This window comes from Epinephelus lanceolatus, chromosome 20 (genome assembly GCF_041903045.1).
Source record: "Epinephelus lanceolatus isolate andai-2023 chromosome 20, ASM4190304v1, whole genome shotgun sequence".
In the NCBI taxonomy this organism is placed as follows: domain Eukaryota; kingdom Metazoa; phylum Chordata; class Actinopteri; order Perciformes; family Serranidae; genus Epinephelus; species Epinephelus lanceolatus.
The window spans coordinates 22,104,770-22,120,895 of NC_135753.1; the positions used below are offsets into that span (position 1 = coordinate 22,104,770).

Genomic DNA, 16,126 nt, shown 5'->3' on the forward strand with positions numbered 1-16,126 from the left:
CCCAAGACACTTGAAAATACCAGGTGTAAACAGTAGGGCTACTCCATAATAGTCGACCAAATGTCAGCCAACCAGAAATGTCATTAGTCTGCAAGATTTAACTGGTCGCTTAGTTGCAGAAAAAAAAACAAAATGTTAAACTCTATTAGGAGCTGTGCCTCATCAAAATAAATCAAAACCTATATGACTGGACCATGCTGGAATTTAATTTGAAAGAACAGACACAGGAAGAGGCCACGCTCAGCCCTCAGAGAGGAGTCAGGTTAATTTCCAGGGCTGGTACCTGCGGTTATTCCACAGGCTAGTTAATAACATGTCGGGCAGGAAATCCAAAGTGTGGGATCATTTTGAGAAGGTGAAGGATGAACCCAAGGTGATATGTAAACTCATCTTCATTGGTCGACTACAAACATGACGTATCATCTGAAACATGGAAGTAGCTACATGCCCATTAGCCCACAGCGTCATTAACAGGCGGCTCGCTCAGTGTGTGACGTGCACTTGTAGATAAAATATAGGCCTATATTAATGAAGGTTCATTAGTACAGTTTTGTATTTCTCTGTAATGTAGCACAGTGTTAACAATGTTACTGATACTATTCTTTCTCACACCTTCAACTCAAACCATTGTGTTGCCCCACCCAGAATATATAACTTAATAATTAAATAATATTGTAAACATTTGGGGGAGAAGTCAACGACTATTGGTGGACTATGAAAATTCTTGGTGGGGGGCAGCTCCAGTAAAAAGGCTCATACATGTACACAATGAAATTAAAAATATCTGTGAGCACTATCAAGATCTATTCCCCAAAGAAAAGACGGATTCTTTTCTGTAATAATGTTTGATTTGGAGGTCACACTTTGATTTCCCATGACCTCACTGGTAGAAAGTTGAGATAATTTGAACTGCCTGTTGATTGAGCTGATAATTATGTAATAAAACTACAAGGAGGAGAAGTGTGGGAGATCATAAAACAGCAGAAGGAACAAAAGTAGCTGAAAAGACGGGAAACAAGCACTAATTGACCGTGAGAAAAAAACATAGCAGACAGACCTCCTAGCTCCCGTTTACCTTCATATCTCTCCCTCTCTCTCTCTCTTTCTCTGACTCCCTCTTTCCTTCTCTTGGGTCATTACTCAGAAATAATAGTAGTTTTGGCTTCTCCAGCGCTGACCTCTGGCTCACAGTGGTGGGCCTGCTGTGGGAGACTGGCAGGCTGCACAGAGAGGTGGGAAAGGATCTGATTGTGGCTGGAGCTCAGGGTGGGTGAGATCCCTGGAGGGAGGGACGGAGGGAGGGCGGGAGAGGGACAATCATAGCCATGTTTTTTTTCTCCCAAAGAGTGGTTGACAGCAAGCTCAGTCCACCTGTTGAAGGTGGGGAAACTGTGTGAAAATAGAAACCCAAGGGTGTGTGTGTATGTTGTGAGTCAGTGTAGTGTGTCACTATAATTGAGCCCCACTGGGATCTCAGGCTTAATGAAGCACTTCAGGGTTCCAACACTACTGGAGATCTGGTTTACATCAAGTATGGACGCAGAGGAACCGCCCTCTCCCTCTCTGTCTCTTTCTATGTGTGTGTGTGCGCACTAGAAGACCACAGACCAGTAGGCAGGCACAGCATGTAGCCTTGGCAGAAACCCGACTGTGGGTCTCGCTGTGTAGATGAGAGAACAGACAGATACACAGATGCACACACAGAGCTGTGTGGCACACTGGAGTGGGTTGATGAGATTGGCGTGGGTTTGCATTTGCGGTCTCACCAAGCACCATGTTTCCATATGTTTGTGAAGGCTTTTCACTGTGTGCTCTGCCAACCCAACTGTGACGCTGTACACCATATTGGGGCAGAATCAGCTCAACATGCTGCATGAAACCCAAACCTCAGCTTGTGTACACACACACACCAGACCTCTGTGTGTTCAGAGTTTTGTTTTTCCTCATCTCCCATCTTCCTAGTAATAGAAATGCCACCTGTTGACCACAAGGGATGCTACAATAGACTGATGCTGACAGTTGTGTGCATGAGCAACTGTAATGTTTCCAGTCAATTTAATCTTGAGCAAAAACACACAGACATTTTACAGATCAATATAAGTTTAAGGTATGAAGAGACAAAACGTTTCATATTATTAATGATGCAATAACATTTTCACTAAATAAATTCCTTTATTGTGATCCTATGCAGCAAGACACTATTAAGTGGGTGTACAACAACAGTGAGAGCGCCCAGGAGGACAACCAGAAAACAAACCAGAAACCAACCCCTGAGGAGAATGGAGACGGCTTCGAGTGTAAAGTAGAAGGTGACCACACACACACAAACACACCCACACGCACACATTCACAAGAAACTACACGAGAATCTGGGAAAACATATCCCGCTCAAGGTGTCTGTGGATGTAACGCAGGCTTGTTCGCGGGAACACAAGTCTGTCGTTCTTTGCAGTTAACAAGTCAGACGGGGCTCTGCAGAGGCTCATCTGGAGTGTGTTAGTCTGAGAACAGCCGCCTCCTCTGGCTCATCAAGTGTTAATTCCCTCCTACAATTTATGGATCCCAATGATAAAGTTAAACAGGAAAGCTATTCCCCTCGCAGCAAACAGCTCCGGAGCAGGATTTATTGCCATATTAAGTCATAGCCTTAACATAGGGCCGGTTAACTTAATGCTCTTGGAATTGCTCATCATTTGAGGAGGGTTGTGGAGGGAAGCCATGTGCAGAGGGTCTTCCTCTGAAATGAACTGCAGATTTGGTGGTCAGAGACCTCCTACAGTCCTCCCGCCTACAGACCTCCAGAGTGTGCGATGATGTAAACACTTCATGTGGTAAAGATAGGGATTCTTTGTTTATCACAGCACATGATTTTTGTGATTTGTGCATGAGATCTGTTTCAACACTGTCTCTTCTTTCTTCCACAATCGCAGAAGTGATGGACAAGTTCAACACAATAGCCATCATCGACGGGAAGAAGGACCATGTGAGTCTGACAGTAGACAACGTCCACCTGGAGTACGGAGTGATGTACGAGTATGACAGCACAGCTGGCATCAAGTGTCATGTGCTGGAAAAGATGGTGGAACCCAAGGGATTCTTCAGCCTCACTGCTAAGGTATACTGTCTGTTTAAAATAGGATGGGTATCATTTATAAAAACATGACATCACATACTAATCCTTGAGTTTATTCTGTGTGCTGCTTCGCTATTGGCTTTTCTTGTCAAGACCTGCCCTACTCTGCCTCTGATTGGCTACATTGTACTTCTTGATGCATCTCTCATGTGTCTTGCCCATGGACTGTATATATTTAGTGGATCTGCAGTGGACACTAGAAGAATAGACACAACAAGGCCAAGAAAAGAACTGAGAGACGAATAACAGTATTAAGTAGGAAGAGAGGAGAAAGATGTTTACGTTCTAATGTCCCAAACAAAGAAAAGTTTTCATTTAGGTCTGTTATTTTTATTGTTTATAGCACTGTCTTTTATTAATTATAGTTTATTGAAAGAAAAGTATATTTTGGAATTCTGCTTTTGAATTACTGATAGAGCCAGATTGCCTACTGAAAGAGGTCAAGACAGAGAAATGCATCAAGTAGGAAGAGGAGAGATAAAAAAAAACGTGAGCAGTAGGCCTACAGATGATGTCATGTTATTGGAGGACATGTTCAAATGTCACAAAGTCTTCAAAACAAAAAACTGTTTTTCTTATCACTGAGATATTGTGGAAGTCCAAAAATAAAAGTGGCTTTGCAAGTAGCAGTCTTCTTTTGCCATTTTCTCTTAGCTTGCTACATTTCTCTGGAGATAGTAGCTTCCCCAACACTGGCCATCACTTTGCCGAGGCAGTCACACATACTGCACTGCTGCAGATGTATAGAGTGTTGTATTTGTAAGTGTTTATGAGGTTGCTGGTGTAACCCTGTACATGCAAATACATTTTAACATATATATTGAATTGAGCTGCATTTTCATTAAATTTCCTGTCAGCTCAGCATTGACTGTAGAGCACAGAATGTAGACATGCAGTTAACGTAGCATCAAATGTAATTGTTTGACAGTGGCAGCTTTGCTATTGTTAGGCGATGTTAGGAATTTGGGAAAAAAGTAACTTTAAGAATAAGTTAATGTTATGTAAAAACCATTGGCAGCAAAGTTTGTCCAGGAGTTTATCAGTATTTTGGTACTGCAAGGTCAAGAACTGGTACCAATTTTGCACCAGTTCTCGATGCCCATCCCTAGTTTTTGATGTCAGAATTAATGGTAGTGTACCATCACTGCGACACGGTGGTGCAGTCGCCTCCCAGTAAGAAGGTTCCTGGTTGGAGCCCAGGGTAAATGACCAACTAGGCCTCAAATTTACTTTGGAGCAACTGTTTGCACAACCTATTTGCACTTCTACTGAAATATGTTGCACGGTCTTGTGTAAGGGCTCTGCATCAAAATCTAGTTTTAACACTTTTATAATTCAACTTGATATTATGCTTAAATGGAGCATATTCCTAAATATATTCCAGCAGGAGGAGCACAAGTGGATTTTTTGGGCTCTCTGAGAAGTATAATCAAGCTGCCATGAACTGTATGCACTGCATATGATGAGTACAGATACACACACAGTTCACAGAAAGTTGGAGGACCAGGGGGATCAGCTAAGGCCCACAGTTCATTTTTGCCCCTGTGGTTAATCCAGCCCTGCCCAGCCCCAGAGGAATGTCTAGTTCAATTAATGGCAATTACTTTTATCATTAAGCTAACTGTTATAATCCTAAATGGCTGCGTATGACAGAGAGAGAAAGAAAGAGAGAGAGGAGAAGGAGAGCGTGAAAGTTTTATTACCTTTTAGGTGATGAATAGCGCTGTTGGGGTTTATCACCTCAGAGCTGAGCTGAGCTTGATGAGGGAGAACAATAAAGATGTAAACAAACCATGACTAGGCTTCTGTCTCACACCAGGCTGCAGAGTAGCAGGAGATGAGCTGCAAAATTGTTATGACAAGTCATCGATTCTGTTTGTTCTTGCTGTTTGGAAGGAAATGAAATCTCTGTAGAATTTGCAATCAGTCGGATTCTGACTGATAATTTAGAGGAGCTTTGTCATGGCATTTTTCCTTAAGTTTGTATTTGAATACTTGAGTACAGCCGGATACAGCCAACAGCTCTCCCGCTGTGTAGATTGAAAGGCTTGATGCTAGTTATAACTGACAGCATTATTTTAGCCATGTTAGTTCCCAGCTGTGTTAAGTGCATGCTTTTTACATCCCAGAGGCAATGTTTACAGAATGATCATTATTGATTTAAGATACGCGCAGGAAAGAAGATTCGCTCAGACACACTGTAGATGCACACATGCTGGTGTGGGAAATAAAAGAGGATTTTGCATCATCTTGCTGCCAAACGTCATGATGAACAACATCTTTCTTCATAGTGGTAAATTAGCAGAGATCACAAGTTGGGTTCATGTCTTAAACTGGTTGAGATTTACAGCCCTTGTGTCCTAAAAGTCTTTAAAAGCACCATCTTAAATAAAACCCAGTGACATGCACAGAAAAAAAACGTGCCATATCCCCTCCGACTATAACTTGTTTCCCATTCCCCCAAAGTGAAAGTAATTTTAGTATTATTATAAACATCTGCCCCAGATGTCCTCTGAGATATGTGTGTGATGTTGAATTTTAATATTGCGAACGCTGTCGGGGCGCATGGGCTTTCTTGTGCTGCAGTCTCTTCCTGCTGTTACATTTCCTCCCCTGCTTTTCTCTCTCCTCCACTGGGCATCTCATTAAGACAGCTCAGAGATTTGTGTCTCTCTTCCTCCTCCATATCTAATCTCTGATCTAGAAAGTCAGAGTCTACATACGTACAGCATATGTAGCACAATCTGGGTTTATCTCCGAGGACTTATGAATAGCACATGGAAATTTCAGATAGCGCTTTAACCGCTCATGAAATGCTATAGAGGAATCAGCCCTCCAGCCAATTTCTATTTTGTTTTCCAATTTAAAGAAAAGCTCTGTCGTTTATTAACATCCCATTAGTTGTTCCAAAAGGGATTTTTTGTATATACATTTGTATATCAGTTAATCATCCCTGCCTTTGTTTGCCCTTTCTCTGACCAGATCCTGGAGGCACTGGCGCGTAATGATGACACACTGGTGCAGATGTGTGGCAGGTTGAGCTCCAGCTGTGATGTGATCCCAGAGGAGCTGCAGGTACGCTTCAGCGCCATGTGTGGTGAGAGGGTGGAGCACATCAACCGGCGTATCACCAACTACAGAAAGGTAACGAAGAGGCCCTTCATCAGTCTCTCTCCTCTGAATGATAATTGTCTCCACTATGAGCTGCATTTGTATATTTTTACACAGCTTGGAAGCATGAAAATGGACTCTGTCTTCTGTAATTCTCTGCAGACTGACAATAATAGACACAGACAGGATGCAGCTGGTGTAGAAATGCCACTTTTACATAGTTTTCTCTGTGGTTCCACACTGTGGTTCTTGTCCTAAAAGAAAAAGTGGAAATCCTGCTGAACCGATTCAGCATAGATGCACCATGATAGAACTTTTATAGCGACCTCCATTTAGGGTTGGGTACCAAACCCAGGGCCAGTGTGGTACCAGCTCCTATATGACTGCTACGCACCGAATTGAATCACAATGCAGATTTTGGTGCTTCATTCTGGTGTCAGATTGTGTGGGTAACGATTGTAAATGTGTGGTCAAGAGACACAGAGAGCATGTGTGTGACGGTGATGCGTGACAGTGGGGCTGCAGCGACCGGAGCAGAGAACATGCAGTTAAACGTAGCAGTGCAGTGTGTGAACAGTTCAGGCTCTTTGTCAGTGAATAAATGCTACAACTCCTCAAGACCCAAGCCAAGTTCCCATGTCTTGCTTGCTATCTACTGGTGAAAGTGAAGTAGGTTAGTAAAGTGAAGTTAGCGAGCAATGTTAGCCCCCCTTAAGGTGTACTGTTAAGGTGGACCACGTTTCTTACTGTAGTGATGATCTCATTGTCTCTCAAACAGATAAGGGAGAAATGTCTGGGAGCTGAGTTTCTGAGCTAGAGAGACGATTGTTATACCCAACTCAAAATTTAATTTGCTGTAGCTGTTGCATTATTAATGTGAATTTTTAATATTTTTTTTGTGTTTATTTATATTTATTTGTATTTAAGTATACGTCAGGAACACTTTGTCAAAGAAAACCTTATTTCCAGTTGCAGTATGATATTTGGCAGTATGGCTCTCTTCTGGGGCCTCTCTGCCCTTCCATGTGCAAACGAGGAAAGCCTGAGGCAGAGAGAGCACGCCTCCCTGCCCTTCCATGCACCTACATGAAAAGCAAAGACCCCCCTGGGAACAGAACAGAGCAGCATCAATGACAAACAGAAATGACATTGATAAGTCAGACACAACATGAAAAGGAGGTGGGTTGCAAAGCAGTTGATTGGGCTGTTTGAGATCAGCTGATGTAGCTGGGATGTGAGCTGAGTTTGACATCATGTCCTGCTTGAGCTAACGCTATGCTCAGTTTTAAACTGATAATAGTTAACATATTGTTCAATTGTCTAAAGACTCCTTTGCTAAAATGCAACACGATCTCACTGACCTGAGAGTGAAGCATTTAGCCAAGATGTCTGTCACTGACTTGCAAACTTGTCATTGATTACTTTGTGAATGTGTGTGCAATACGTATATATCCGGTGCTTTGTTTGTAATTAGGTTACAGCTGGATGTTAAGAGAGCCAAAGTGTTTTCATCACATCATTCACATCTGTAAGCATGTGTCTATAGGCCAAACATCCCAATGCCTGCAAATGTGCGTGAGAGGGTAAAAAGGAAAAAGATCTGACTCAACATTAGAGCAGGCCTTGGATTAATTACCAGTCACTTATAAATAGCCATGCACAGCCACAGCCAGGACTTTTGTTGTGTAAGATCGCCTCCTGCACTGGAGCATTCCTTCTCAGACCCCTAGAGAGAAAGGAGGGGGGGTGCTAAAGTGGAGAAATGAGAAAAGGAGCAAGAACTGAGAGAGAGGAAAGGATGAAAGAGGCCATAAAGAGGCAGAAAGATAGAAGAGAGAGTGATATAAGGGAAGATGTTAACCTGAGGCCTGGAAATAAGAGTCCGCAAAGGCAGACGAGATGCGGTCAGACTCTTCAGTCTCAGGAGAAGGTCAGCTTGTGGCCCATCTGGAGTGTATCATCTCACTTGAAGCAGGAGCTCCATACTCCAGCTATCTGAGATAACCGGGGAAGACATGTTTGGGTTAAGTTCCTCCGCTGACATATACATTATGTTATGCTTATGTTGCTTGACAGCCCAAGTTGCTAAGAACCGATCCAGCGGCTTATACCATCTGCTGTGTAACATTTAAGACAGGACACAGGCCCTGTGATGGAGGGTTCAAGGAAAGTGCAACCAAATGTTGCAAAGAAAAAATGTGTTTGTGATATTCTGCATCAGCTCAACTGGACCCAAGCAGTCTTTCAGGCTCCTTGTGTATTGTGTCTTTACACAGAGATGCTATCTGATGGCACGTTCAGGAAGTTTCCTTCCACAGCAGGGTTGGGTGGAGTTACAAATTCTGCACAAGTTCTTGTATAACACCATGCATGCTCTTATCTGAAAAGAATATTTACGTTATTTGAAGCAACGTATTTTTCTGTGAAACATGAACTCACATTCTGGAGGTCGTTGAAGATAATAAAATCATTTGTCATATAATCTTACAGCATGATGATATGTGCTATACACCAGTTTGAGTCAATTCATATCAATTTAAATGATAAACGGCCAAGTCTGAGTCTGCACTTCTTCACATGTTTGAGCAATGACGACGTTCTGTGTCTGTCTTGGATCTTTGATTTTGGTTGAATATTTGAGCTGCCACATAAAAAAGGAGGAATGCGGGAAATGTACATTAATGGATATTTATGCTTTTCTTCCAGTGCCATCTGTCATATATGTAAAACAAAGCAGGACATTAAGCTGACAGTTATTCTCTAGTGTGTTTCACATGAAGCCTTATAGTCTTGTGCTGGTGAGGTTACACATCAGCCATATAATGCGAAGACTTTTGAAGCCTGGCTGTTCTAAAAATGTCAACTCTTATTCCCTACTTTTGATAACTATTGATTGTAAACCTATCAGCCAGTAGCATCATAGGATTGCATTCTCTGCTCTGAGTGAAGTTACAGTGCAAAATCTCTACCCATATTTCTACCTAATCATCTTTTCACTTTACCAACCACATCAAAGAAAGCATATTTGATCTCTAAACCTCATGCATCTTTTTTTTTCCTACAGTTTGCTCGGGTACTGAAGAACAGAGCGTGGCCCACCTTCAAGCAGGCTAAAGCCAAGGTGTCCCCGCTCCACAGCAGCGACTTCTGCCCTACAAACTGTCATATCAATGTCATGGAGGTGTCCTACCCAAAGACCACCACCTCTCTGGGTAGTGCCTTTGGTGTGCAGCTGGACAACAGGAAGAACACGCTGGAAAAGGGAGGGCGCAGCAGTGCTGAGCAGGGTGACTAAGGAACACTTGCACAGTGATGCATATTCATCTAAATCTGCTTTCAAATGGCTGATTTTCCTTTTTTTCCTGGCATGTTTGTGTTTCATTAGGTAAGATAAACCCCATGGTTCATGCCCAGCACACGATCACCACTATGGCCGCGCCGTCAGGTCACAGCCTGGGCAGGACAGAGGGTCACGGCCTTCGCTTCCTGCTCAGAGAGGAAGACCTTCTCACCTTGGATGCTTACCAGAAACTCCTCTACAAACTCACTGTGGTTGTCAAGGAGATGGAGACACACGGTGCTCATATTCACGAGTGAGTGCCTATACGTACATACTTACAGTATATACAACATCTGTTTCTGAATGTAGAGATTCAAGTGGTCAAATTACACATGTTTACTTGTTTCTCATTTGGACAAGTCCCTGCAAATCATTCCCATGTGAAGCACAGTGTTTTATTATTCTCAACTTACTCTGTTCATTTTCAGGTTCATACTTGTATTTTTGGGTTTCTACTAGAACATGTTTACATGCTTTAATGATCAAAAAACATTATTTTCCTCATACTATCTGTGCTGGAACACCTGAATTCACCCTCTGCCTAAGATGCTTCGTTTTAGTGCCTGTCTCTTTAAGCTCCCCTCCTGCTCTGATATGTCAGCATTTCCAGATCTTATGCAGCTTTCCACTGTCATTACAGCCAGGGGAATGACTGTAATGGATTGTAGCATCACTTTCTACTGGAAAAATCACAAATTAATGCCTCTGAATCAAAATCTTCGCAACCAGACATGTTGCAACAGGAATATATGATCCAAAACTGAGGAGACATGAACAACATTAACAAGCAAGATTACATGTTCCCCTGACGTTTGCATGTAGTTACATATAGCAGTGTAGGCTACGTAATCTAAACACTTGTAGTAGCATGCGGACAATCTGACACCTGAGGTTTTTTGCTCCCAGAGATCACTTTTAAATACCTCATTGAACCTTTGGCCAACATTCGACGCTGTAAAATGTATGACAGGAAATAAGGAAAAGCACAGAAGGTGCCCTTTAAGTGGGCTTGGGTTTAAGATTATTCTATTCTAACATATTTCCTTACATATTTCCTTTCCGTATTTCATTAAGATGCAAAACAAAGGGTGAAATTGATATTTATTGAAACCCTTCAAATCTCTTTTTGTTTATGATGGAAAGAGATATCTTCCTGCTGATTCTGTTCCACTTGATTTGAAATGTCTTTTGAAACCAGATTGCCTCATATAACACACTGTAACTTCAGCAGCCCGCTTGGTCAATGCGCTGCATGCATCTGGTGCTTGACGGGCATACATTTCGGTCATTACTCCGACACCTGTGTGTGTGCTGTCGGTGTGCTGTGTGTGTGAGAGAGAAACGAGTAAAGGAAAACCAGAACAATCAAGTCAGTTTGGTGCTTTTCTCAACCATATGTCTGCACAGTCGGTGCACAAAGGTATGCCCATGCTTCATTTATGTTCTGGATTTTAAACCTGATATGATGTGTGTGTGTGTGTGTATTAGATTAGTGTTTCCTGGCTGGCCACTCTATGTTCAGCACGGTCACCGGGTTCATTGTTTGGAGGCACACGAGGCTTCGGAAAGGAAATGGGAAACACTGCTCCCGTTTGACTTCCCCCACCCCCAAACAGGAAATACAATTTCAATGACGTAAAGGGTGTGTCATTAGTCCAGGTGCCCTCTGGAAATGCCATTCATCAACAATAGACCACTGATACAGAAAAACACAAGCACACTTATGTCTGTGAAAGCTCTTATTCCTAAATAAATGTCCATAAAAAGAAACTTTCAGATTTGCCCTGCAGTAGCTGGTAATTATTGGTGGACAGCTGACTTATGTGTTATGAATCTTCAGATCATTAGATTGATGCAGTCATTAAAAGTCTCCTCAGCCAAGGCGGCAGCGTTCGGAGAATGACATTAAAAGTCGCTAGATGGAGCGGAGCTGTCACCTAGCCGTGGTAAGAATGAGTGGAGTCCACAGCAGGGCTCTTAATGACTGAGTCTGGACAAATTTTGTCATGCTCCTGTCAGTGCCAATTAGTAGAGTTGTTTTCACGCGCGTTCAAATGGACCGAGACGCGGCTGGCGAGGGGATAATGACCTTTACCATCCGCTATCTGTTTCAACATGCAGACGCACACACACATGCACACTTCAGGAGCTTGTTAAGAGTGGGCTGTGGGGCCGGGCATGAGTGTTTCACAGGAGTGGAACTAATATGGGTTGTGTTGCCAGTAGCTGCAGTCTGGAAGCATCGCGCTGACCTCTGTGGGTGTGTTCAACCCTCCTAAGCGCTTCATTAGATTAGTTTGCATATTAACCTGTTTGCTGACTGGCCTGGGGTCACGACTACACACACACACACACACCCCACCATTTCTCTCCTAGCTCTCCTTTATGCCTGTGACTCTTTTTTTCTGTCTCAGTTCCTCTGTCTCATGCTTTCCACACACCCGTCTGCACACATAGACGCAGACATTCCTCACTCCTTGTGTCTCTCTCTCTAACTTTGACAGCACGACTTCATAATGACACAATAATGAACTGAACTGACCATATTTATGAGAGCGCCTTTGTGCTTGACGTCAAATACAACCTCCCACCTAGTTCCCAACCTAAAGTCAAGAGAGAAAGTCTACGCCACATTGTTCAGAGATTAGAAATATCCGCAAGTAATTTAGGAAAAGAAAACAACTGGATATAGAGTGATGTTACGTAATTTCTTGGCTGATTCTCGAGGAATCCATTTTGAGGCTGCGACCTGTGAACCTTTGTCTTGGGGGCCACGGACAAGGGGTTGCAGCTGTGTGAGGACGTGCCCCGTGGTGTACTTTACATCAGGACCTCCTCCCTTCCTGCATCAAACACCCACTTTCCTCCTCTATTTTCACATATTTTCTGTATTCTATGCATTAATGAAGAGCTATAGGGACATCTGACTGATTTGCTTCAGTGTGGATCAAAGCATGCAAATATCTGAGGAAGAAGCAGCCCAATGTAGAGCTTTGTAATGCAGATGTATGTATAGATACACTGCAGGCGATTGATGTCTAATGGTTTAAAGTGTCAAAGTGGGTTAAAGAGCTTCCTGTGAGAGATTAAGAGATCTTTCTGATTGCTTGCTATAAGCAGTGGTGTACTTTGGCCTACTCTTTCTGTTTCCCCCCAGTTTTTTTCTTCTCTGATCCAGTCATTGTTATTCTGCCTCGCTCCCTCCGATAGTTTGCGCCCCGAAGGCCCCAAACTGCGCTCGCTTCTTTATGAACCAGTGGCCAATCACAGAGCCTGGAGAGCTTCTCCATGGCGATGGAATGCCACTCTGCTTTGGAGGGGCATTGTGGCCGCTCCTGGAGTGGACCATAATGAGGGCATCTCTGTGGCCCAGTGAATGGGTGGAAAGGGGGTCAGTGGAGAGAGAGGAATGAGGGGATGGGAGAGGTGTTTAAAATCATAAAGCGGCATAAAAAACTGAGATGCATTTGGGTAGCACGAGTGAGACAGGTTGTTTATTTTGTGTAGCTCCGAGTAGCCTCAAGCAGCCCCCCCCTCCTGCCTTGCCTCCACATTGAAATGTCCTTAAGGCCGATGTTATGACACAATGGAAAATGTAAGCGGACACAATTTAAAATGAGGCCAAAAGGTAAACAGACATCGCGTGTCAGAATGTGCATGGGGAATAACTAAAAAAAAAGTCCAAGCCTAGCATTTATTGGAATATGGCTCTAAATGCCAACATGTGTTGCTGCAACTGTGAAAACATCCCGACCAGCCTCTTCCTGCTCCTCTGATAGCCGTGTGATAGAACACAGGCCGGCTGTAACAGTAAGAGGGGGAGCTGATCTTTGCAGTGCTGCTGCAGCGTGTTGACACAGCTGTACCCTGCTACACGTTTGAACTTATTAATACAAAGTGGATCCCTGAGCCTCTGAAGCTGTTGTGTGGAAGGCCGAGCACAAACAGGTTGGGGTTTTGTTTGGCGCACCCAGTCAGCTGTCGGAGCCCACGCATATGTACAGTACACACATACTGTACATGCTGTATTTACAGTTCAATATGTTACAGCGCCTGGACACATGTAAGAGCTTCCTGTGCAGCATTAGTGTGATCAAAGAAGCTGTTTCTATCCTGCTGTCTCAAATGTCAAAGTTGTTTTAAGTAAAGCCTTCCACTGTTTTCTCCTTCCTGCTTTTCTTTTCTCTCCATCAGTCTTTTATCCTCCATCACCCACCCTCCAGCGTCAGAGGTGAGGACCCCAGAGAGCTACATATCGGCAGAGAGCGAAGGGGAGAAGGGGGAGCGGAACGGGAAGAAAGTGTGTTTTAACGTGGCAGGGGACGAGCAAGAGGACTCCGGACACGACACAATCAGCAACAGAGACTCATACAGGTAAAAACACAGTGAAAAATTGGTAATTTATGGTCACTTACCACAATATGACTCAGATAGATGAGTCCAAATATCGAAAGCTACAGTAATGAAGTGCACACTATCTCTCTGTTTCTTCTCAGTGACTGTAATAGCAACAGAAACTCCATTGCCTCCTTCACCAGCATCTGCAGCAGCCACTGTAGTTCCTATGTTCACAGCGATGAGCTGGACTCAGGTACACAAAGCTTTACTTTCCACCACATGTTGGAGGATAGAACTGAAATAACTTTCACTATTAGCAAAGGGTCAGTGTTTTTCAGTCTGGACACTATTTTCCCATGTCGTGTCTAAGTGACTAATTGGAACAAACGTTTTTGGAATCGGTCCAGTGTTGAGTCAGAGCACTGCAGCTGGCAACATAACCACCCAGGGCATGTGCACCCCAAATGGACGTTTTTGTTTTTGCCACTGACAGGCTCAGATTGTTTTTATTGTTTTTAAGTGTCTGACAACATAATGGAAATGATCCCTACAGAGATAGACCATTTTGTTAACGAGTAAGATGCTTTTATTTTAATCAGAAACAGCCCCGAATATTTATCACCAAACCCACCAGACTCCTTTTAAATAAACAGTAATTTAAGCATATATAGAGACAGCATAGTTTTCACATCTAACGGGGTGAATTAAGGGTTTATTTAAACCAAACCAGAGTTGGTGATTGTTGGAACAGTGAAAAGACAAACCAAGACAAATTTTGTGATTTAATTTTATTTCTGTTGACTTTGAATGAGATGTGTTTTATGCTGATAAAATAACAGATTTTTTAAATGAAGCCTGGTGGGTTTGGTGATAGCATTTTTGGTGCTGTTTCTGGTTGAATAGAAATAGTCTTACTCTTTGACGGGATAATGTTATCAGACATGACAGTCTGAGCCTATCAGTGGCAAAAACAAGCACTTTTAGTAGACGCACATTGACGGTGCAAAAATACCCAGAGTGGTTATATTGCAGCCTAATTTATGGCCTCTGACTGCAGCCCTCTACCTCATTACTAGATCAATTTTTAAAAAATGTTGTTCCCATTAATCATTTGGGAAAATAGTGTCCAGGTTGAAAAATACGGAAGCTACCCTTTAAACATTCATTAATTTATTAATTCATTATCTGTAAGCACTTTTCTTGGTACAGGGTTTGGGTGGGCGGGAGTCTATCCCAGCTGACCTTGGGTGAGAGGCGGGTACGCCCTGTATAGTTCGCCAGACTATCACAGGGCTGACAGAGATAGAGACAGACAACCATTCACGCTCACATTCACACCTACGGACAATTTAGAGTCGCCAATTAACCTGCATGTCTTTGGACTATGGGAGGAAGCCTGTGAACATAATGAGTTATAATTAATCCACTGTGTAACATCTATATGGCAGTACCCAGTTAGATGCAAAGTTCCCATCTGAGCGCCATGATCCATAACCCCAATCAGCCACATTGTTGCAAAAAGTGACAGGCCATGATTACAGTCGAACTGCATGATTACACCTTCTAGAGGACGTGGAGCAAAAAACCCTGAAGTTGAATCTAATTGGATACGACAGGCGTTTGGCCGCACATCTCAGCTGGATTTGTCATTAACATCTTACACAGCTGTGCATCCCGTCACATATCCTTCCCCTCTGTCTCGTAGGATGTCTCAATCACACTCCACACACACATAAACACACATTGTAGCTAGATGTAAGGTCAGATATCACCCCTCTTTCTGTGTCCTAAAAGCTGAGAATATAATCATTTGAAATAAAGGTAGAAAAAAGGTTGATGCAGTAAACGTGTTTAATAGTGGACCAATGACAAGTTGTAACCACACCTCTGCAGGAGATGAGATGCCCTCCAGTGTGTGGCTGTCCCATGATAAGCAGAAGAAACTCCACAGCTTTCTGGAGCATCTGTTCAGCCAGGTGAGTCAGCAAAACATCTGTACAGATGTGACTGGTGAGAGTGATTAGCGAAAAGCCAAAACAAAGCTAGCTGTCTCACTATCTGCTGTTCCGGCCGCCTCAACATTTGTTAAATTCAGTCTCTCCTGCAGATAAAGATTATTTAAAATCTTTATACAGTACAGGCCAAAAGTTTGGACACACCTTCTCATTCAATGCGTTTTCTTTATTTTCATGACTATTTACATT

At 43.0% G+C, this 16,126-nt stretch overlaps 1 protein-coding gene across 1 annotated transcript in view; it reads left to right on the plus strand.

The window, feature by feature from the left end:
- Window positions 1-16,126, plus strand: part of prex2 (phosphatidylinositol-3,4,5-trisphosphate-dependent Rac exchange factor 2) — a 130,443-nt gene that overhangs the window by 66,605 nt on the left and 47,712 nt on the right. Inside the window, exons 21-28 of the mRNA XM_033638992.2 lie at window positions 2,192-2,309; window positions 2,931-3,115; window positions 6,116-6,277; window positions 9,309-9,531; window positions 9,630-9,837; window positions 13,779-13,958; window positions 14,081-14,175; window positions 15,816-15,898. Of these exons, the coding sequence (XP_033494883.1) occupies window positions 2,192-2,309; window positions 2,931-3,115; window positions 6,116-6,277; window positions 9,309-9,531; window positions 9,630-9,837; window positions 13,779-13,958; window positions 14,081-14,175; window positions 15,816-15,898 (1,254 nt within the window). The remainder of the gene's footprint in view (window positions 1-2,191; window positions 2,310-2,930; window positions 3,116-6,115; window positions 6,278-9,308; window positions 9,532-9,629; window positions 9,838-13,778; window positions 13,959-14,080; window positions 14,176-15,815; window positions 15,899-16,126) is intronic.